This window comes from Octopus bimaculoides, chromosome 1 (assembly GCF_046866305.1).
Source record: "Octopus bimaculoides isolate indiv1 chromosome 1, ASM4686630v1, whole genome shotgun sequence".
In the NCBI taxonomy this organism is placed as follows: domain Eukaryota; kingdom Metazoa; phylum Mollusca; class Cephalopoda; order Octopoda; family Octopodidae; genus Octopus; species Octopus bimaculoides.
Window position 1 is genome coordinate 149,932,906 of NC_142928.1, and position 23,624 is coordinate 149,956,529.

Below are 23,624 nucleotides of genomic sequence, written 5' to 3' on the forward strand. Positions count from 1 at the left end.
TTGATTTCCAGATATAGTCAACAACAGCTTGGACTGAGATAAGATAAGCACTGCTTAACCCTATTACATGTGAGTCATCAATATTCATAAATATGAATGTGTGTGTGTGCGTGTGCGTGCATGTGTATTGTTATTTCAATATATTCAAAGATTAGGAATACATACAGTCGATGTAAAAATTAAATCATATTTTATGTACATGTGTACGTGTGTGTGTGTGTATATATATATATATATATATATATATACATGTATATATACATGTATATATATATCGTCATTGTCATTGTCATCTAACATTTGTCTTACATGCATGCATGAGTAGGACAGTTAACAGGAGCTGGCCAGGTAGAAGACTACTCCAGGCTACTGTGCCTGTTTTGGCTGGGATTTTATGGCTGGATGCCCTTCCTAACACCAACCACTCTGCAGAGTGGACTTAGTGCTTTTTACGTGGCACTAGCAGGTGAAGTCATTTTTGGCATGATTTTTACAGCTGGATGCCCTTTCAAATGCCAACCACATTACAGTGTGGGCTGGATGCTTTTTTACATGGTACCAGCACTGACAGGGTCACCAAGTAACTTGCAAAACGATATATATATATATATATATATATATATATATATATATATATATATCCATGTGAGTTAGAGAGTTATTCAATATACTGCTGGTAGTGTACCCAATTATTAATACCCAAGTGATGGTTATTGCATGGCAATTTCACAATCGAGTGTCATATATAGGCGGGGGTAAAAGTGGTTTACCCTTAATTTATACAGCAAAAAGAAAATGGAGGTGATACAAAAATGACATACATCAACCAGCAGATATTCTATTATGTCTATTCCCAAACAAAAGGGAGTATTATAAGAATACATACACATGCAAAGACTGTTTGCTACACAAATATATACTAGTAATACATGAAAGAGTAAAAGATTAAAAGATCAGTTCCTTATGGCTGTTTCTGCCATGAGGCTATGATATCCTCCATGTTAGCTCCATCTCTTCAGTGTTCTGTAGGGATGGATAGATAGAGTTTGGATGTTGAGTGTGCTTCTAATGAAGCCTAATCAATAGCATCTGATTAAGGGTTTTGATGTTTCAACCAAAATACAATAACAGTTATAAAGAGTATTTTTAATCAATCAAAACAAATTTTCTTTGATATTCAGTACAAATTTTTTTAGTTGCCAACAAACTTTTATTTCAACCATTATTTCTGAGATTTTAATCTGGGAAAGTAAATGTACTGTCCACAACTTTTCATAAGATAGGTGATGCTCAAAATGTAAACAATGAAATGTTCCTCCTGAATAAAATTTTTAAATGCTCCAAATGAATATAATTCTTAAATGCTCCAAGAGAATAAAATTCTTAAAAATGCTCCAAATGAATAGAATTCCCAAATGCTCCAAATGAATAAAATTCCCAAATGCTCCAAATGAATAAAATTTACATTAAACATTTTGTTTGTTAATTTTTTTACTTTTCATCACAGCTTCATTGATTTCAGTCTTGGAGAGAATTTTGCAGGATTCTAGTGCACATAGTAGCTGTTGTTGTGCATTACCAATAAACATATTGGCAAGAAAGTTTGGTAAACCTGATTTTCCATTGGACATAGTAAACAGTGGTGGGATAACTGTTCCCAGTACCTGAGAAATCATTAACATAGAGATTATGTTTTAAGAGGAGAAGGACAAAATATTTCATTTTCATATAAAAGGTACTTCTACCTACTGATCTATTCTTCCTGGGCCACTAATGTCTCTCTTACCCTACATGCTCTCCATACTGATATTTACCATCAACCAAAATGCCACCCTTGTTCATCACTCATTACTTCACCTCTACCCCCATCTCTAGCTATCAATTGCTCTCCCCTCACACTCTTATGAAACTTCTTACCTCACCCGCCAATCCACTTTCTGTATCCTCTCTTATGCTCACCTCCTTATATCTTGAGAGTTTGCTCTGGCACCCCATCACAACCAGCTTCATCTTCTTCCCAGCTACTCCCATCCACTCATATAATATCAAGTAGCCATGTATCTTCAGTATAGCAAGACAAGTGTTTGTCTCTCAGTCATACTTTAGCTTTCAACACCTGGCTTAAATCCACCTCTCCCTTTAAATACACCCCTCCCCCATCTTAGGGCTTTTAAAATTTTCCTTCTTTTTCCCCCCTATTCTTTTTCTGTTTTGCAAGTTACTTGACAACCTGACTAGTGCTGGTGGCATACAAAAAGCACCCAGTACACTCTGTAAAGTGGTTGCTGTTAGGAAGGGTATCCAACTGTAGAAACCATGCCAAAACTGACACTGAAGCCTTGGGGCAGCTCTGCAGCTAGCTGGATTCCATCAAACTGTCAAACTATGTCAGCATGAGAAATGGTTATGAACTAGAGAAATTTTCAACAAATTACACAATTAATGTTGTAAGCAAGTTTAATATCACATTTTATGAACATTAAGATTGCTTAATTTCTCATGTTTATGTGCATAAGACTAATGCTTCCCTCTCACTATTCCTCTGTCACAACTATAATAATCCTGTATCAATCCTCAAGAACAGTGGCTATAAACAGACTAAAAAATTAGCCTCTATTAAAATGCATCAACGTCTTGTATATTAGCAACATAAAAACAACATTAAATGCAATCAAGCATGACTCTCAATAACATAAAACAAAAGACAACAGTATTAAGAATTACCTACAATAAATCTCCACTACAAATCACATAAGAAAAGTAATAAAATAAAAATGTTACACAAACAATAAGAACACACATACATATCAAAACAATAAAGTCATTGCTATCTGGGCTCATAATCCCTCCACAACACATCTAAACAAACTACTAAGAACACAAAGTTGTAATTTCATATCTACACCTATAAAAAATCACCTCAATAGACCACACCTATAACCAACCTACACAGAGAACAAAATACATAAAATAAAGAATACCTGAACTTTTTTTAAAATCTTTTAGTCAGGAGAGAAAGCAGTGCCTATGACCTGTTATATGATCTCTGAGACAGATGACAAGAAGGGAGGAAGGTAGCATCAAACCCACAAGCCTGGCCTGAATGCTTGTAAACAGAATGGACTCTGCTAAAGATACCAATAGGTGATGTCAAATCAGACAACATATTAATCCTACTACTCGTGTAGGCCATGGAAGGATTTGAACTCAGAGTACAAAGTGCGAGAACAGATATTGCAAGGTATCCACTCTGACATTCTAACAGTTCCGTGAATCCTCTATCTCAGAATGGTACTATTTTATTGTGAGAGTTCATAGGAGTTTCAAAGGATGATCAGTGTCTGCAAAAACAGTTCCTGTCTGTATTTGTAAACCACTATATATGACTGGTACTAGGTCATCCTTGTGTTACACCTCACCACAGGATACCTGCAGACACAATCCAGCACCACCAGGTTCTGGAACAGACGATGCCTGGAGTTTACCATTGCCCTCCAGTTAGCCCTAGCACCTGTCAGACCTGTCCACCTTGGGTGGCCCTACCAGGGACTCAAAGTCCCCAATGGCATAGCTTTGACACTCGTTTAACCTTCCCCTCACAATGAAGTCAAGGGTTGGACCTTGAGCAAGGGTTGGACTTTGAGCAAGGTTTTTTATTGACTGTGAATGGATGAAAGCCAATATTAAACCTAAAGATTTGAATTCTGTTCAACACTCTAACAAATGTATCAATATGTCACAAGGAGAACAGTTTGTTGCTATAACAAGTTCCACTTTACTGGAACTTGTTGCAGGTGTCCCTGTTACTGCAGGTTCAGTTACCCATGAACATGCAAATGCATATACAGTGGCAGCTCGTAGATAAAATTAGTGGGGGTGCTGCTTCAGAAAATTTTAAGCCATTGTTTTAATATTGTGTAAAAGGAAACAAATATATGAAAAGAATATTTATCCATAAACTTGATTGGTTTGCATTTTAGTCATTGCCGGGTAGTGTGTTTAATTTGTTCACTGAACACCACCACGAATACCCCCTTGTTTTTTCAACAATCCCCCCCTAAATCACAAAATAAGGGGGGAAAATCTGCCCTATTTTTCAAAGAGAAACACTACCTTTCACCGGCACTGCATGAATGACAGTGTTGTCTCTCCTTAGTGTGAAGTTTCCTATCGCAGACATGTGAGTGTGCACACAACAGCCAAACACCACATTGCTGGAACTGTGAAGTGCACAGTTCTATAGAAGGATTTTTGTATTTTTTTCATAAACTAGGGGATGGCTACTGACATTAAGCTTAAGGATTATATAATGTACAGGTATAAAGAAAGAATTTAAAAAAAAAGGACCCCTTATATTGAATGTTATCAATAATATTGAGTGAAAATAGGGGGTGCTATAGTTCTGCAGGCTCATATATGAGCAGCCACTATGCATATACAATGTTGTCCTAAATAAGATAACATTACAGGTGTGAAAGACTGGGAACATTACGTTTCCCACTCAGTCCAGTCAAACAAAAAATGCATATGATTACAAAAATAGCAGTAGTACCAGCATCTCATAAGCACTTACTGTCACCATTATAGATAGATAAGTCATACCTGTATTACAAAGGGCCAGCCTTGTTACATTCCGTCTCACACTGAATCTGCTTGAGAATACGTTAAGAGTATGTGTGGATGTGGAGAGCTCAGCTGCTTGCATGTTAATTTCATGAGCAAGCTATTGTGCTGATTGGATCAACTGGAACCCTCATTGTTATAACTGATGGAGAGTCAGGCTAGAGATAAATGCAGAAGAACAGTTGATGAATTCTGACCAAGTGCATTCTGACTATATTAGTTAAGACCATCAACAGAACCTACTGGATCAGACAGGACAGCATAATGTGTATTCCATACATAAAAACCCTTCATGTCAGAATGAACAGTATACAAGGGAGGGCTGAAAGACGTGGTTGGAGGCCCAACTCTCTGAGTTCTTTTACAGGGTTTACAAAAACTGAAGGACTACTGCAATAAGTGTTTGAATCTGAGAAGGAAATATGTTGAATAAAATCATAATTAACTGATCCTCCTGTATTTTCCTTTACTCAAAGTCAGGAACTTTTCAGCACCCCTTCATAGTCCCCAATCACACAGAGGAATGGTATATCTAGAGTAGTGAATAAATGGCTTACACCCAGTCATTTAAGCACATTTCATTGATCTATATCATATTACTAGACATCTATCTATTTTATCATGGTTGACTGGGTTTACACAAAGACAAAAAAAAACAAAAATGGCATGCTTTGATTATCATGTTGCACTCTATTACAACCAGTAAGTGTGTGATTATGATGGACTATATATACTCAAGTTAGGCATTTTTAGAAAGCTGAATTTATGGATTGAACTGCAAAAATATCATAGCTGGGATGGGGAGGGGGGCTTTGCTGTCCTGGGCAGCTGTATAAATCTGTATAGACAGGTTTGTGTGAAGTGGGGAGCAAACTTAAGGGTCATCCTGGACAGCAATGTCTTGAAGGGTTTAAACAATCAAATTAACCCCAGTAATTGCCTTTAAAATCTGGTACTTATTTTATTAGTCTCTTTTGCTGAACCATTAAGTTACAGAGGCATAAACAAACCAACACTGGTTGTCAAACAGTGTGGGAACAAACAGAAATACTAACACATACACACAAACACACACACACACACATATATATATATATATATATATATTTATATAAGGGCATTACTATACAAGAATGCCTAGAGGCGCAATGGCCCAGTGGTTAGGGCAGCGGACTCGCGGTCATAGGATCACGGTTTCAATTCTTAGACTGGGCGTTGTGAGTGTTTATTGAGCGAAAACACCTAAAGCCCCACGAGGCTCCGGCAGGGGATGGTGGCGAACCCTGCTGTACTCTACCACCATAACTTTCTCTCACTCTTACTTCCTGTTTCTGTTGTGCCTGTAATTCAAAGGGTCAGCCTTGTCACACTGTGTCACGCTGAATATCCCCGGGAACTACGTTAAGGGTACACGTATCTGTGGAGTGCTCAGCCACTTGCACGTTAATTTAACGAGCAGGCTGTTCCGTTGATTGGATCAACTGGAACCCTCGATGTCATAAGTGACAGAGTGCCAACAACAACAATATATATATATATACATACATACACACGATGGGCTTCCACACAGTTTCCAACTACCAAATTCTCTTACAAGGCATAAGTTGACCTGAGGCTAGAGTAGAAGACATTTGCCCGTGGTGCAGTGCAGTGTACTAGAACCCGAAACCTTGTGGTTGCAAAGCAAGCTTCTTAACCACACAACCATGCCTATGCCTCAGTCCAATCTATTTGGTTTTGTTGCAAAGACGAGGCATAATTCTGTTGTTATTGTTGTTGTTATTGTTATGATGACGATCATCATTGTCATCCTAACAACTACAACAATAAAATTATGTCTCATTTTTACAATAAATTATATAGATTGGATATTAAAAAAAATTATCAGATCAAATATATTTTGAGCATCTATCTAATTATCTCCCAAAATACAATCTACAAAATGCCTCACAACTTTGTTACAAATAGTGAAAAAAGTGAAAAATGAAAAGAAAAAGCTAGGGATTGGGAAAACTTCCAAATATTTTGAAATACCTCTGTTCCATAACATTCTGAAGTAAGACTTGCTGCTTGTATTTCATTGAAATCATTCTCTGTCACAGACTTTATAAAGAAATGTAGTACAAGATTTTTTTGTCTGTAAAAATATGACACAAGATGATCGCTATCTTTGATAGAGTATTTGTCAAGATTTAAAGCAATTTCTTCTTGTAGTTCTCGGTTTAGACCCATCACAATTGTTTCATCTGCTTCCACAGCGCCACCAGGAAATCCTATGCATCCATCAAAACGAAACTGCATCTAAAAGAAATAAAGACAAATGCCAAAGAATTGGTTATTGTTTTCATCTTATAACAACTATTGTTTGTAGATTCATGTATTAAAGTGGATGTGTGTGTGTGTGTGTGTGTGAGTGTGTGTGTGTGTACGCATATGTGTGAATATGCATAGCTCAGTGGTTACAGTGTTGGGCTTACAATCACGAGGTTGTGAGTTCAATTCCCAGACTAGGCTATGTGATGTATTCTTGAGCAAAACACTTTATTTCATGCTGCTCCAGTTCATGCAACTGTTGAAATGAGTTGCAATACTACTGGTGCCAAGTTGAATCAGCCTTTGCCTTTCCCCTTGGACAACATTGGTGATGAGGAGAGGGGAGACTGGTATGCATGGGTAACTGCTGGTCTTCCACAAACAACCTAGCCCGGACTTGTGCCTTGAAAGGGAACATTCTAGGTACAATCCCATGGTCATTTGCAACCAAAGGGGGTCTTTACCCTTTTATTCTTTATAACTATATCTATCTATCTATATATATATACTAGTTATAGGATTCATTAGAATCTAGGTACATCAACACATAGGACACCTGAAGTGGCTAGGTAGGATTCACAGTGAGGTAAAACCAGCATGGTGGGTATCGCATGTTGGTAGGATACTGCAACTGTGTATGTACCAAATCCAATTTATACACTAGCTCTGACTCAGGGATGATTCTAGGTGTAGTGTAAGTATAAGAAAGAACAAAAATTGAGATTAAAATTTATGACAGCTGTTTCAGTATAACTTTACTGATGTATTCATAGAGTGATCAGTCGTGATGGACATTTAATACTATACATTTTGGAGTGGTTGGCGTTAGGAAGGGCATCCAGCTGTAGAAACTCTGCCAAATCAGATTGGAGCCTGGTGTTGCTTCCTGGTCCACCAGTCCTCAGTCAAATCGTCCAACCCATGCTAGCATGGAAAGCGGACGTTAAACGACGACGATGATGATGATGATGATGATATATATATAGAGAGAGAGAGAGAAAGAGAGAGAGAGAGAAAGTGAGAGAGATATACATACATACATACTTATATACATATACAAATATATATATATGTATACACACACACATATATGAAATTATTTTAGGTTTTATTATTATTATTAATTATTATTATTATTATTATTAAGGCGGGAAGCTGGCAGAATCGTCAGCATTCTGGGCAAAATGCTTAGCAGTCTTTCGTCCTTCTTTATGTTCTTAACATTATATCCATCAAAGAATGTCTATGAGCACTCATTAGCATGCTGGGCGAAATGCTTAGCAGTATTTCGTCCGTCTTCACGTTCTGAGTTCAAATTCCACCGAAGTCAACTTTGCCTTTCATCCTTTCAGGGTCATTAAAATAAGTACCAGCCGAACACTGAAATCGACGTAATCAACTAGCCCCTCTCCCAAATTTCAGGCCTTGTGCCTATAGTAGAAAGGATTAATTAGTCACACGGTTTAACATCACCATCGGACCCTTGAATGCCTTTAAAGAAGTCCTGTCTCTTGCAACCTTTCTGATCAGATCTCTAGTCTATGGATAATTCAATCCAATGGCTTCTTGTTAAGACAGCAATCACATGTCATAATTTTTTCTATTCTACCTGCCCAGTTCTGAATAACCTATATATATATATATATATAAATATATATATATATATATATATATATATATATATATATATATATATATATATATATATATATATACATATATATATATATAAAAAGAAACAATTATGGGTGTTACCCTTTCCCATTTGAATAAGTTAAAATTTTAAAAAAATAATGAAACAGAAAATAACAATCGTATTATCGAAAAGCAACATAATTTACAAAAGTAAACAGTAAAATCTGCCCATTTTTTCTATTTTTCTTTTTTTTTTCTCTCGCCCCTTTTTGCTTTTCTCTGTCTTTCATTTGTAAAAACTATATTAGATAAAATTAAATTTGATTTATTGATGAAAAAAAAAGAAGATAAATAAATAAAAAGGTATGCACACTCCTTCAGTTAAACATTATACCAGGGGATACTAAAAAAGATTTTGGAGCAACCCAGAATACAGCATTCCCGTCATTAACCATAAGACACAAGTATCCCCACAATCGTCGTCTGGACACTTTGGTGAGACAGGACGTCGTCAACGATGTCGAAAACTCCTTTGTCAGTGGCCCAGCTGTGTAAATGTTACTGAATTCATCGACAAGTCACGGTATTTCAGTATCTTATTCTATTTAGTAACGGACATGAACGAAAGCAGAACCTCTCAACCGAGATATAACTGAAAACTTAACAGTACGTGGAATATATCAACCAAACAAACTCTTTTCTGAATAGGTTCGAAAATAATGTAAATTATTAAAAATTTACATTTATTTCAAATTCTTAGTAATTACACGGAATAAACACCCACAAATTCTGTGTTTATTGTTATTATTTCTTTTTATTTCGATCTGCTTTAAAAAGAAAAACAGGCACTCGTCAAAGAAAACGCGTAAGTTTAAAAAAATACGTGTGGTAGTTTTAAGCAGACTACAGCTTCGCTTGTTACTATGGAAACAAGCACCAATATATCTATAGCTTTCAATTGGTTAAAATTAACAAACATTTAAAGCTGTTTGCTTTTTAATTATTAATTTATAGCAAAAATAAATTTTATTTTCATAATTAGCATACAAAACTGAATCAGTAAACCAGATTTGAAAACGATCGTGATAGCATCAACAATGATCTGCCAAATCTTCATATCACATTCTACTAGAAAGGAAATTCTAGTGATGTAATCCTAAAAACAGTGTCTAGGGAGAACAGATGAAGCACTTATGGTTAAAATGCTCTCGCTGGTCTGTTTATTCAGGTGAAACAACATACACCTCACATTGTGTTTCTCGAACGTTGATACAATAGATACCACGTGTACAATTCCAACTGGACGGTCCTGTTTCACAGTACCTTGCACAGTACAGTATTAATAAACTTGAATATATCAATGTACAGGTATTTGTATTTCATTTCATTATATAAGTAAGTTTAATGTTTGTTTAATTTAGTGTGTTGACCAAGGTGACTGCCCTTGGTTCGGAAATATCAGCAATCAGGAAATGTTTTGGAACCAAATGTTCCTGAAAATCTTAGATACATTAAGATAATATTGTCTTAAGGTTCATTATAGAGGGATAAAAAAAAAAAACGATGATCAAGATTGGAGCGGCTTTGTTAGGCCTCACCTGTAGCTAAACAATAATTATGCAAATGTGAAACGTCAAATTTTCGTCAAAGCGAAAAACGGCCGAGATAGAAAGAGAAAAGGAAGAACAGCAAATAAATAAGTTAGTTATAATGCTTACCATGATATGAGCTTTCATCGTGTTCCTACACCAAGTTTTATTCGTTCGGCAATATATCATACAATGGGCGGCATGATTATATTCCGACGTAGGAATATCATTAACACAAGGAGATAGAAGTCGAACGAAACTCGTGTCCGAACTGTTGTCATATTGTGATCGGTCGTCTTCGAGGCGGCTATCCATGACAACTCCTTCTGTGTAATCCGCCATTCCTTGCTGTTGTTAATGAAAAGTAAACAACTGTAAAGAAGCAGACAGCTAATCTAAGTTCCACGTAACAAATAAAACCTCTTTGTGAATGTATTTCTTATAAAATACACTATTGTTTATGTGTTTAAATTAATTTTGTAAATTATCCAGAATTCGGATGGATTTTAATAAAGTTTTTTTTTTTACCTAACGGAATTCATTGGATTACTACCTATATCAATTTTCAAGTTCCGTTTTCTTTTTTTCAACGTTCATGCGTTAACTGGTGTGTTTACTTGGATTTAAACTTTTTATTTTTATATTTTATCCTATCTCTTTATTAATTTTATGTTAATTTACAAAAGTAAAAATTAATAGATAATAAAAATAAATAAATAAATAAGCATGCCCACTCCCTCAAATATATATCGTACCCGAAAATACGAGTGCTGCCCTCCAAAAATTTTTGTGATATTCCCAAATATTCAAAGCATTTCTGCAGGTGATTGTGAGGTTGAGTATCATCTGATATTGTTACGAGAGAGGAACACCAACGATAACAAAAACTTTGTCAGCGGCCAGTTGGGTCGAGAAGCTGACCCTAACCCTAACACCACCCGTTTTCGGCGTAACAAAAACCCTAACACTATCCCTAAACCCTAACCCTAAACCTAACCCTAAACAACAGGTGTGCATATTCTTTACCTTTGCCCTGTACTTTGTTGATGAGGGGATTGAAACATGAATGGAATCCCATGAATGGAATTGCCTCCCGTATTTTTTTAAAATAAGATATTTAATCTTTGTTCAATATTAAGTAATAGTAATTTCCTGTTGGCACTCCATCGCTAACGACGTCGAGGGTTCCATTTGATCAACAGAACAGCCTGCTCGTGAAATTAACGTGCAAGTGGCTGAGCACTCCACAGACATGTGTACCCTTAACGTAGTTCTCGGGGATATTCAGCATGACACAGTGTGACAAGGCTGGCCCTTTGAAATACAGGTACAACAGAAACAGGAAGACAGAGTGAGAGAAAGTTGTGGTAAGAGAGTACAGCAGGGTTCACCACCATCCCCTGCCAGAGCCTTGTGGGTGGAGCTTTAGGTGTTTTCGCTCAATAAACACCTACAACGCCTGGTCTGGGAACCGAAACTGCGATCTTATGACCGCGAGTCCGCTGCCCTAACCACTGGGCCATTGCACCTCCACAATAGTAAATTACTAATACTGTTTATTCATCACTACATAATTATTTCTCGTTAGCTCTTTGATTCTCTCAGCATTAAATATTTACACTGATTTAATTATATATTAACTATAACTACATTAACTATATTATATCATAGTAGTTCGTGCTATATCATGTTATACTTGTTTACAGCCATATCACATTGTAAACACCAGTTCTTGTCAAATTAGCAAAGTTAAGCAATGTCAGTCCTAGTTATTTCTAATTAACATGTTAGAATTAATCCATTGTCCAGTGTAGCACCACTTGGCACCAGTGTGGGTGCCTTCAGCAGAGCCCACTCTGCTGCATGCACTTGAATTAGGTCTAGTTCGAAGATGTCTTCCTTCATATCTTCCAAATGTCTTAGAAACTCTATGAAGCCGTGGTCACCAACCTCTTTTTGTATCATGAACTGGTTTTATGCAGGACAGTTTTACCACAGACTGGGGTATCACAACCATAACAAAACACAAAGTGCATGATATATAATTTAATTATTAGATATATAATACATCTATAATTTAATTATTAGATATATAATACATATATGAGCAGAAATTGAAAAGTTTCTGGCTTTAAGGGTATCATGAAAGGCCTGGTTGGAGGCCCCACCTTCTGAATTCTTTTATAGGGCTAAGAAAAACTGAAGCACTGCTGCAATAAGTGTATGAATCTGGGAAAGAATATGTTGAATAAAATCATAATTACCTGATACTCCTGTATTTTCTTTTACTCAAAGCCAAGAACTTTTCAGCACTCCCTTGCATATGTCGATATGGCTCACAAAATGAGCTTCTGGATCCTCAGAACATTCTGATCCAGAGAGCAAGATGTCATCATTCCCTTCTTCTCCTCCATTGTTTGGCAACATTTAGAATACTGCTGCTCCTGTTGTCTACTCACACTAAACAAAACATTACAAGAATTGAGTCACCCCAGAGAGCATTCACTAAAAAAAATAATAAAGGGCATGACTGATCTTGATTATGGGACTGCCTTAAAACATTCAATCTTTATTCTCTCCAGTGCTGCCATGAGCACTACATCGTTTGCACCATGTGGAGAACATACCACCGGCTTTGCCCAAACAACCTTAACATGACATTCAGAATTTATCCAAGGCTAGGGCCATGTGACATACACCTCCAACACAATTCAGGATCACAACACATAAATTCACTGTAACACAATTTCTTTTCCTTGACATGCCCTGTCTATTTAACACCATCATCCCAAAACAAATAAAAGAAGAAAAAGATCCCATCACCTTCAGATGGAACCTGAGCATGTTTCTTCAAAGGATACCAGATAAGCCACCTATACCTGGATACGTCTTAGTCGACAACAACTCTCTACTTGAATGGGCTGTGATACCACAAATCTTCACTTAAAAATGGTTTAACAGGTCCTATCAGGTGGTGCTATTAAGTTAGATATGGCCTGGGCTAATCTTTACTGGAATATATCTAACTTATCTAAGTTATATATAATATGATGATGATGATGATGATATATAATGCAAAAACGCCCTCCAGACTGCGATAGTCAATAAAATAGAAATAAAAATAACTATTCTTTCTGTGTGATCGAGTGTGAAATGATCTGTGTCCCCAAACTGGTGCACAGCCTGGTAGTTAGGGACCCCTGCTGTAAAAAAATCACAGGAATTGTCCTTCCCGCCTAACTAAATGTAAGTTCTAAGAACAATGAGAATGATATTGTTGTTTTCTTCAATTTTTTTTTAGTAAGCACTGAATAGAGATATACTTAAAATAATGAATGAGTAAAATACCCTGCGACACATGCTGCATACAAACTTAATAGTAAGATGGATACCAGCATTTTTTAATTTTTTTTCTCAGGAGGGAAGGCAGTGTTCAGTGACCCTTTACTTGGTCTGAATTCTTATAATAGAATAGACTACACTAAAGGTATCCAGGATACTAGGATGTGGTGTTAAACTGGGTAACGGATAAAGGCTACCCTCCATGTAGGCAATGACAGAATTTATACTCAGAACACAAAAAGCTGGAACAAATACTGCAAGGAATCCCATCCAATGTTCTTAAGGTTCCACCAACTCAATGCCCTGGATTGGTACTTTTTTAAGGATCTCAAAATGATGAAAAACACAACCTTGACAGGATTTGAATACCATGAAGCACTCCATTTAACACCCCCAATGACTTTGTCAATTCATACTTGATGAAACAAGACAAGAAATCTTAGGATGAGGACAACTGTGAAGAAGTGCTGAACTCTAATGGTGCAGGGAACCTGTGGAACAGGTAGACCGAGGAAGACATGGGGTGAGGTGTTGAGGCATGATCTTTGAACGTTGGGCTTCACAGAGGCAATGACAAGTGACTGAGACCTTTGGCAATATGTCATGCTTGAGAAGACCCATCAAACCAAGTGAAATAGTAGTCATAGCTGATGTCAGTGTCATGTAACTGGTATGTAAAAATCACCCTTGAACATTAGGATTAGGGTTAGGGTTAGGGTGGAACATAAAAAGCACTGCTTGAATGTTGAGCCTCACAAGGGCAGTGACAGGTACTTGAGACCTTTGGCAATATACTGTGCTTGAGAAGACCTGTCAAGCCAAGTGAGATCATAGTTGTGGCCAATGCTGGTACTGCGTAATTGGCACTCATGCCAGTGGCATGTATAAGGAACCCACTACACTCTTGGCATTCAGCCATAGAAACCATACCAAATCAGATTGGAACCTGTTGCAGCTCCCCAGCTTACTAGTTTTCAGGAAAACCATCCAACCCATTCCAGCATGGAAAACAGATGTTAAATGAAGATGTAATGATGGTTGATGATGAAAATTATACTCTTGGAGATGAGGATAATCATTATCTGAATGATTAGTTCTGCTAAAAACAAAAGTAGAGAAAACAGCCCTGAGATTTTAATCTTCATTGTGGATTACTACAATCCCTTTGATTACTCATAAAAACCTTTCTATATACAGTTAACCTGCTGCTAATTTTGGCCTATGTTATAGCCCTTAATCAGGAAATTAATGTGGTAAGAAGCTTGCTTCCCAACCACGTGGTTCAGAGTTTGGTCTCATTGTGTGACACCTTGCACTAATGTCTTGTACTATAGCCTCGAGTCAACCAAAGCCTTAGGAGTGGATTTGAATGCATTTATATATATATGTATGTGTGTGCTTCTTTGTGTCTGTGTTGTCTCCCACCACCACTTGACAATTGGTGTTGGTGTGTTTACAGCTAAGTTAAGGTTACAGCTAAGTTAAACTTAACTTAGCTGTTTGGAAAAAGGGACTGATAGAATAAGTATGAGGCTTTAAAAAAATAAGTACTGGGGTTGATACATTCAACTAAAAATTCTTCAAGGCAGTGCTCCAGCATGACCACAGTCTAATGACCAAAACAAGTAAAAGGTAAAAGGTATACAATGCTTACATGGCTATTGTCCTTGTATTTGAAGTTTAAAGGACAAGAAAGGTCTCTTCACTGGATTTGGCAAATGATTCCTCATTATAAGAACTCTTCAACCACTAACTGGAACTTGTTGTGTGACCCTGAGACATTCTATACCCTACCTACTGGCCAGTAGATAGAATTCTTGAGGCCTCCTTAATGACACAAGGAAATTGAAGTCAAACGAAACTCATCTGATTGAGATCAGATGTGCATTATTAATGAGGACATTCAAATTGTCTTTGTGACCTGCTGTCATTTCTGCCCTCAATTTTGGCACCTCCCCTAATATGTGATCCCTTTTCTTCAAATTAATTTATAAGAAACATATCAGTGATTTTTCTTTGTTTCTTTTTTATGATTTTGATCTAAGCTTAGAAGGCTGGCTAAGATTTTACAAGCATAAAGGTTATGTTCCAGACCAAAATGAAGTAACAGTAAGACAGAGGGAGAGGGGAGAGAGAGAGAGAGAGGGAAAGAGAGAAAGCAAGGAGAATGATAGGGAAAGAGGGAAAGGGAGAGAGAGAGAAGGAAGAAAGAGAGCAAAAGACACTTGTATTACAGCAGAAGTAACCTTACTTGATATGTAGAAAGGGATTTGATAAGCACTTACCACTGTGTACTCAGTGCAAATAATAGAAGCACAAAAGATTCTGGATTTTAGGCAAACTGACAGAGAATCAGAACTTTAAAATGTGCAGGAATAATGACTTGTTGGGCTACTCATGAAAAAGTTATAAACTGTTTGAATGAGTCACTAGAAAAAGATGATAGTTTCTTGTTTTCTTATGTAACCTAAATAATCCCGGAGCACTTTTAATGAAAAAATATGAGCCACAATAGGAAGGTGGCGGTGGTGGTAGTGTTGTTAACAAAGGCTTCTTTTTTGTATGTATATATATAATGGGGATTACATACTAGAGGTACATGGTAACTGAATACAGAAGTGCATAGGCATGTAATGTAAGCTGGCTTGAAATGTGGAGCTGATTTGAAATATATCAATGGTGTTGATGGCAATAGTAGTAGTAGTAGTAGTGGTGGTGGTGGTGGTGCTTATGATGAGCATTGATATCCCATTTACAAATAAATAACTCTTGAGAAATTTTCAAATCGACTATGAGTTCATGTTTGTGGTATAGCCCCAGGTCAACCACACTTGAGCAGGCCTATGACTGAAGGCGTTCTAGCCATGACTTTTCCATCTTTTGGGGAGTATTTCAAGTATATTATCCACCATGTTCCTTATTTTGTTTAAGATGGCAGGGTATGTTTTGAGGGCTTATTTAGCTGCTATTTCTCCCAGATGGAGCAACCTTGTAGACACTCTCATTTTCTCAACTCAAACATAGGAAGATGTAGGCTTGTTAATTAAAGATAACAAAATATTGTAGTCTGACCATACTAGGGCAATATCTGGTGTTCGTTTGCAAGCAAAGAACAACTATGGACATGTTTCAGTCTATTTAATACCATCAGTATAGTATAGTCTTGCCATATCTGTTGATCAGAAGATCTAGGTTTTCTTGTTTTTAAATATAAGAAAGGAGTTGCATATATTTTGGAATAATTTGCATTATTAAAAATAAAATGAATGAAGGGATGACCATTGTTTCTCTGAAATTATTTACTTTATGCCATTCCCATCTAAAGTTATTTTCTGTAGCAACATAAACTCTTTTCATTTTCTATCTAACCTACCAGATTCACTTTGAAAAATTTTATCCGACCTTCTTTCCAAAGAAGCAAAGAAGCATGTGAAACTTTCAGTTTGCTCGCATTTTCCTTTTAATCATGGATTTGTGGAGATATTTAACAGGGTATGGCAACTGACTTGGCAGACACCCATAAAATTATTAACCATCTTACTAACAATAACTCTGAGCACCTTTTCAAACTCCACCTGTCTAACACCCGTGGACATGTTTACAAAGTCAGAAAACAGCACAGCTCCCATGACTTTTGGAAACATTTATTCACACTAAGTGTTGCTGAAGTATGGAACAAACTGCCGGCATCAGTTGTTAGTTGTCAGAGCACTGCATCCTTCAAAACTTCCATGCTTCCTGAGATTCGCTAACACTACACCTGATTTTCTCCCCTCCATACACATGCAAGCATGTATCTGACTCATACACTGTTCACTTTCCAGACACTTGTACAATACTGCATATGCTTTATACGCACTTTTGACAAGTTGTAGTGCACCTGAGCACTGTATACAATAATTTCATTATATCATATTAATATGACATCCCTAAACTTATACAAATTATACTGGCCCCCTGAATAAATGACAAGAAACCAGGAGATACGGTGATTTGGAAGCCTAGTACTTATTCTATCGGTCACTTTTGCTGAACCGCTAAGTTACGGGGACGTAAACACACTAATATCGGTTGTCAAGCGATGTTGGTGGACAAACACAGACACACAAACACATACATATACATACATATATATATATATATATATATATATATATATATACATATATACGACGGGCTTCTTCCAGTTTCCGTCTACCAAATCCACTCACAAGGCTTTGGTCGGCCCGAGGCTATAGTAGAAGACACTTGCCCAAGGTGCCAAGCAGTGGGACTGAACCCGGAACCATGTGGTTTGTAAGCAAGCTACTTACCCCACAGCCACTCAACACTTTTTTTATATTTCAAAATTTTTGCCGAATCATCAAGCAGGCTTTCTTAAATTATATCATGCTGATGAAGTCTAACAGACTGGAACATATCCATAGTTGTCCCATGCTTGCTACCAAAATCAGACTCTTCTAAGTGTGCAGAATTAGTAAATTCTTATTTTCTTTCCTCAACTGAATGAAAATTTTATTATGAATTTTTATAAGAGTAGTATTCAGTACAACACCTCTTACTGAGTTAAACCTAGACAAGTAGAGCATAAAAAGGATACAATTATGTCTTTCCCTCCTTCAACTAACAAAGTAAAATTTGTGACCTAGAAAATATATTGACTATGACAAACTTTTAGTGATGTGGATCATTTAAAAATTTCACCTTTTGCTTTTTAATTTATAATAATATTAAATCTTATGCATACATACATGCATATGTACGTATATACGGACAGGCAGACACAGATATACATACATGCATGCACACGCACACACACACACATGCATACACACACACATACATACATACATGCATATGTATGTACATACAGACAGGCAGACACACACACATACAGATATACATACATGCATGCACACACACACATACACACACACACATAAATACAGACATACATACAAGTATATATGTGTATGTATGTATACATGTATGTATGTGCATGTGTATGTATTTGACTGCATGTATGTGTGTGTGTATGTGTATTATATTGTTTATAAATCTATAGTAGCCCTACCTATTTTATAATAATATACAATAATTAATCACATTTTTTCATTGTTTAATCTACATCATATTCCAACTATCTCTCAAACAAGCCAACAATGGAGCCTCGAAGCATTATTTAACCTACTTGATATAACAGCTAAATCTATCTCAAACCACAACCTAATATTTGAGGCCGAAGGAATGACAGATAAATTGACCTCAGCAGAATTTGAATTTAGAATGTAATGATGTACAAAATGCCGCTAAGCATTTTGCCCCATCTGCTAATGATTCTGCCAGCTCGTCGCCTTAATTTCTACATATTAATAAATATTTATTGAGGACATTCATAAGATTTTTATAACTTCACGCTTGGTGAATGATTTTTCATTTTCCTAAAGAAAAGTCTTATACTTTTATTAATGATTGAGTTGGAAGGGAAAATAAGATAGTATATATTTTATACATATGTACTCAAAATATATGTTTATATGTACATGCATATACTTGTACATAGGTCCTCATATATATTTGTACACATATATACGTGTTCTCATATGTATTTGTACATATATTCCTATGTATATATACATCATCAGCATCATCATTAACCCTTTTGTTACCATATTTCTGTTGAGAAGCTCAGTGTTTCTTTCAATTCATTTCAGATATAACAAAGAATGTAGTAAAATATCTTAATTATCATTAAGCTAGTGTTAGGAACAAGCTGTGACTAAGGTTTGGTAGAAGACTTTAAATCAGAACTTTTGAAAACAAGACATTTGTACTACAGAGCCAGAGGTGGTTTCAGCCAGGTTGGTATCAAAAGGGTTAATGTCTGTTTTTCAATGCTAGCATGAGTTGGACAGTTTGATAGGAGCTGACAAGTCAGAAGACTGCGCCAGTCTTTAGTGGCTGCTTTGGCATGGTTTCTACACACACAAGCACGTGCATGCACAGATGCATGTGTGTGTGTGTGTGTGTGTGTGCACGTGCACACATGTACTCTTACTCATGTTATTTTTTAGTGATGAGTAACAGAATATTGTTGTTTAGCCTCAAGTCAGCTATAAGTAGGCATATTGTCAGAAATCTTCCATGCATATATATTTTGTATTTTTGTATATCTAGGATTACATAGTCGAGCAGTTCTTTTTTGAAAGAATGGGTGAGTGTGATTCCAGGAAGATTTGGCTGCTCTTTCTAGCAAGTTGAGCAGCCATGTGGAGTCTTCCCTATATCAAAATGTAGTATGAAAAGCTCACTAAAGAATATAAATTTCAATGATTTATTTGACCAATCTATTATTTCCTCTATTTGGTACATGTTTACAATATATATGTCATAACTATTTTATTTTTTTCAACTATTCTGTCATTTTACAGAAAGCAGTGAATTCATTCTAATGGTGTGACTAAAAAAGAGAAGAAAAATATTTTAGTGACTGTCACTTAATGACAAAATTTTCTCACAGTGGCAACATTTTTAATTTTTATCTTTTATTTGTTTCAGTCATTGGACTGCAGCCACACTGGGGGTACTGCCTCGAAAGGTTTAGCTGAAAGATCAATCCCAGTGCTTATTTTAAAATTTAGCACTTATTCTATTGGTTTCTTTTGCCAAACCACTAAGTTAGGCAATGTAAACAGACCAACACCGGTTGTCAAGTGGTGATGGTGAACAAACACAGCACAAACAAAAACTCTGTCTCCCAGTTATAATTGGCAGCAGAGTCAATGTGTGTTACTCATAGCAACAGTAACAACAAGTATCCCTTAATAGCAGTACGACCCCATTTAATGTTTAGGTTGGGGATCAGATGGAAGCTGAAAAGATAGGAAAAAAACTAAAGCAAAGAAACAAAGCACTAAAAAGGTACATGGAATTCACTTCCCGTGAAGAAGAGATCTCTGCTGAGGAAGAATGCTTTGCCTTTGAAAGGGAGTACATCTCCTGTGAAGAGGGACAAACCTTCCCCTAAATGAAATGAAATTCACAGTCCTTTTGCTAGACTAACAAAGATCTGGTATTTTTATCTTTTATTTGTTTCAATCATTGGACAGCAGCCACTGTTTTGAAAGATTTTTAGCTGAATGAATCAAATGCAATATTTAGTTTTTTAAAGTCTGGTGCTCATTCTATCAGTCTCCTAGGCAGAACTGCGAGGTTATGGGAACATAAACAAACCAACACAGGTTGTCAAGTGGTAGCAGGTGACAAACAAACAATGACACACACACATATATATATAGACTGTAAATTATGGAGAAGAGCATCACACATAGGTCCTTTTTAATAACTATAATTATATATTATTTAATAACATATGCTCCATTTAAAGTGACTAAATTTAGTTGACCGCAATATATATATATATACTTTCGGATATAATAGTGTACAAACAATTTAAGCATTTATACACAAAAGAAGTGACCTTTGACAGGACACCTTACATGCTAGAAAAGGTAGTCAAAGCACAAATTATGAATAAAAACAATTTCAGGCTTTGACTGCCCTTTCTAGCATGTATAGTGTCCTGTCAAAAGGTCACCTCTTTCGTGTATAAATACTTAAATTGTTTGTACACTATTATATATGTAAATATGTTGTCTATTGATTCTATTACGCATGCTAGCCACTGGTATGCAAATTTTTCTAAAGTTTCTACCCTTATTATACCCCCGCCCATATATATATATATTCCCTCCTCTCTGTTAGGAGGCACAAGCAATTACACACATGTACACACATAACAGAAACTTCCGCCTACCAAATTCAGTCACAAGGCTTCTTCGTCATCATTTAATGTCTGTTTTCCATGCTGGCACAAGTTGGACTATATATAGGAGGTGCTACTTTTTCAGATATATGATACATTGACAATATATATAGATATATATATATATATATATATTTACTTGGAGAATGGAGCAACAAATACAAGAAAAAGCATTTTCGTTGGACTAGATAGCCGTTGTTTTATTATGTGGAGCTTGTGAAATGAGTCAGTGTGGAGGTTTAGGTTATGTAATGAGTCATTTTGTATATTATGTCATAGTCACTTACGTACGTTTCGATCCAGCCAGTGGTTTGGCCGATCTCTTCAGAGTGTTGAAGGGTATATTCGAAGTTTGTGGTGTGCGAAATGTAGGAGAAGTAATTATTGGGTGTAATATATGTGGTGGTGTGATAGTGGTGATAGGTAAATAGAGCCTTACGTTTTAGTTGTTGCGTTGGTCTTCTTGTAAGGGGATATAGGGTGGGTGCTATTTAAGAACATTGTTCCAGTTTTAGTCAAGTGCATCTCCACGTGATGTTTGTGATTGCTAGATGCGCTGTGTTTTTATATACATATAATAAATCTCTGAACGAGGTATAAACAGTAGCTGCACAACAATGTGAAGTATATTTGCCACTTAAATGCGGCTAACCACCAAGGGTAGCCACATTTAAGTGGCAAATATACTTCACATTATATATATATATATATATATATATATATATATATATATATATGAGTGGTTGGCATTAGGAAGGGTATCCAGCCATAGTAACTATGCCAAATCAGACTGGAGTCTGGTGCCGCCTTCAGCTTACCAGCCCTGGTCAAACTGTCCAACCCATGACAGCATGGACAACGGACGTTAAATGATGATGATAATATATATATATATATATATATATATATATATATATATATATATCATCCAACCCATGCCAGCATGGAAAACAGACATTAAATGATGATGGTGGTGGTGGTGGTGGTGGTGGTGATGATAATGGGCTTCTTTCAGTTTTTGTGAACCAAATCCACTGTCATGGTTTTGGCTTGTCTGGGGCTATTGTGGAAGACTCTTGCCCAAGTTACCACACAGTGGGACTCAACTACACTGAACCATATGGTTGGGAAGCAAACTTCTTACCACACAACAAGGCCTGATATTTTTGAATGAAATATACTTACAATTTCTAAAACAAGTATGATGATCAAGAAAGGAGTGGGACCACATTACAAAAAGTATTTAAAAAAAGACAATATTAGCACAAATTTCCAACGGATATTACCAAGTGCTATAAGTCAATGATCCAATCCACAGGATGTAAGCTCTAACTCACTCACTGAAACTCAAGAGCTTCTCTTGAAATATCCTGAAATCATAAGGTATGAACCATTCAGAGAGAGAGAGAGAGAGAGGAAGCGGAAAAGTTATTTTTTCCTAAAAAGCAAGACAATATTTAAATTATATACATACATAGGTGCAGGAGTAGCTGTGTGGTAAATAGCTTGCTTACCAACCACATGCTTCTGGGTTCAGTCCCACTGTGTGGCACCTTGGGCAAGTGCTTCAACTATAGCCTCGGGCCAAGCAAAGCCTTGTGAGTGGATTTGGTAGATGGAAACTGAAAGAAGCCTGTCGTATATATATATATATGTATGTATGTGTTTGTGTGTCTGTGTTTGTCCCCCAACCATCGCTTGACAACCGATGCTGGTGTGTTTACGTCCCCATAACCTAGCGGTTCGGCAAAAGGGACTAAATCGAATAAGTACTAAGCTTACAAAGGATAAGTTCTAAGGTCAATTTGTTCAACTAAAGGCGGTGCTCCAGCAAGGCCACTGTCAAATGACTGAAAACAAATAAAAGAATACATGCATTTTTTTATTTCTTTTACATGTTTCAGTCATTTGATTGTGGCCATGCCGGAGCACTGCTTTAAAGGGATCTTATTGGGTATTTTTTTTTGCTGAACTGCTAAGTTACAGGGACATAAACACACTAACATTGGTTTTCAAGTGATGGTGGCAGGACAAACACAAAGACACGCACACACATAAATACACACACACACATATTAGTAAGAGGAAGGATATAATAGCCAGGGAGATACAGAATTTCTCTATTATGAAAAAACTATCTGGAAATAAACAAAGTTTGAATTTCAAATTCCTTCATTTTCCTTATTATCAATATATATATATATATATATATTAGGGAATAAAAAATTTATTCCAACCTTACAGGCAAAAATCGGTATAATATTATACGTGCTTTAGTAAATACATTTGGGAGCTTA

General features: G+C 36.4%; 1 protein-coding gene across 1 annotated transcript; it reads right to left on the minus strand.

Moving 5' to 3' along the window:
• Nucleotides 1–834: 834 nt before the first annotated feature.
• On the minus strand, nucleotides 835–15,940 carry LOC106869713 (U8 snoRNA-decapping enzyme). Its single transcript, XM_014915559.3, has 5 exons — nucleotides 15,788–15,940; nucleotides 12,425–12,620; nucleotides 10,290–10,508; nucleotides 6,658–6,924; nucleotides 835–1,664 (listed from the first exon to the last, which is right to left on the minus strand). The coding sequence occupies exons 3-5, from the start codon at nucleotides 10,500–10,502 to the stop codon at nucleotides 1,467–1,469; spliced, it is 678 nt and encodes a 225-aa protein (XP_014771045.2). The 5' UTR covers nucleotides 10,503–10,508; nucleotides 12,425–12,620; nucleotides 15,788–15,940; the 3' UTR covers nucleotides 835–1,466.
• Between the last annotated feature and the right edge of the window lie 7,684 nt (nucleotides 15,941–23,624).

Coding starts and splice junctions, on each gene's coding strand:
- LOC106869713 (XM_014915559.3), bottom strand. CDS start 10,502: ATGGCGGATTACACAGAAGGAGTTGTCATGGATAGCCGCCTCGAAGAC. Junction 6,925..10,289: donor CGATGAAAGCTCATATCATG/GTAAGCATTATA, acceptor TATTTCTTTTAG/ATGCAGTTTCGTTTTGATGG. Junction 1,665..6,657: donor CAGAATGTTATGGAACAGAG/GTATTTCAAAAT, acceptor ATGATTTCTCAG/GTACTGGGAACAGTTATCCC.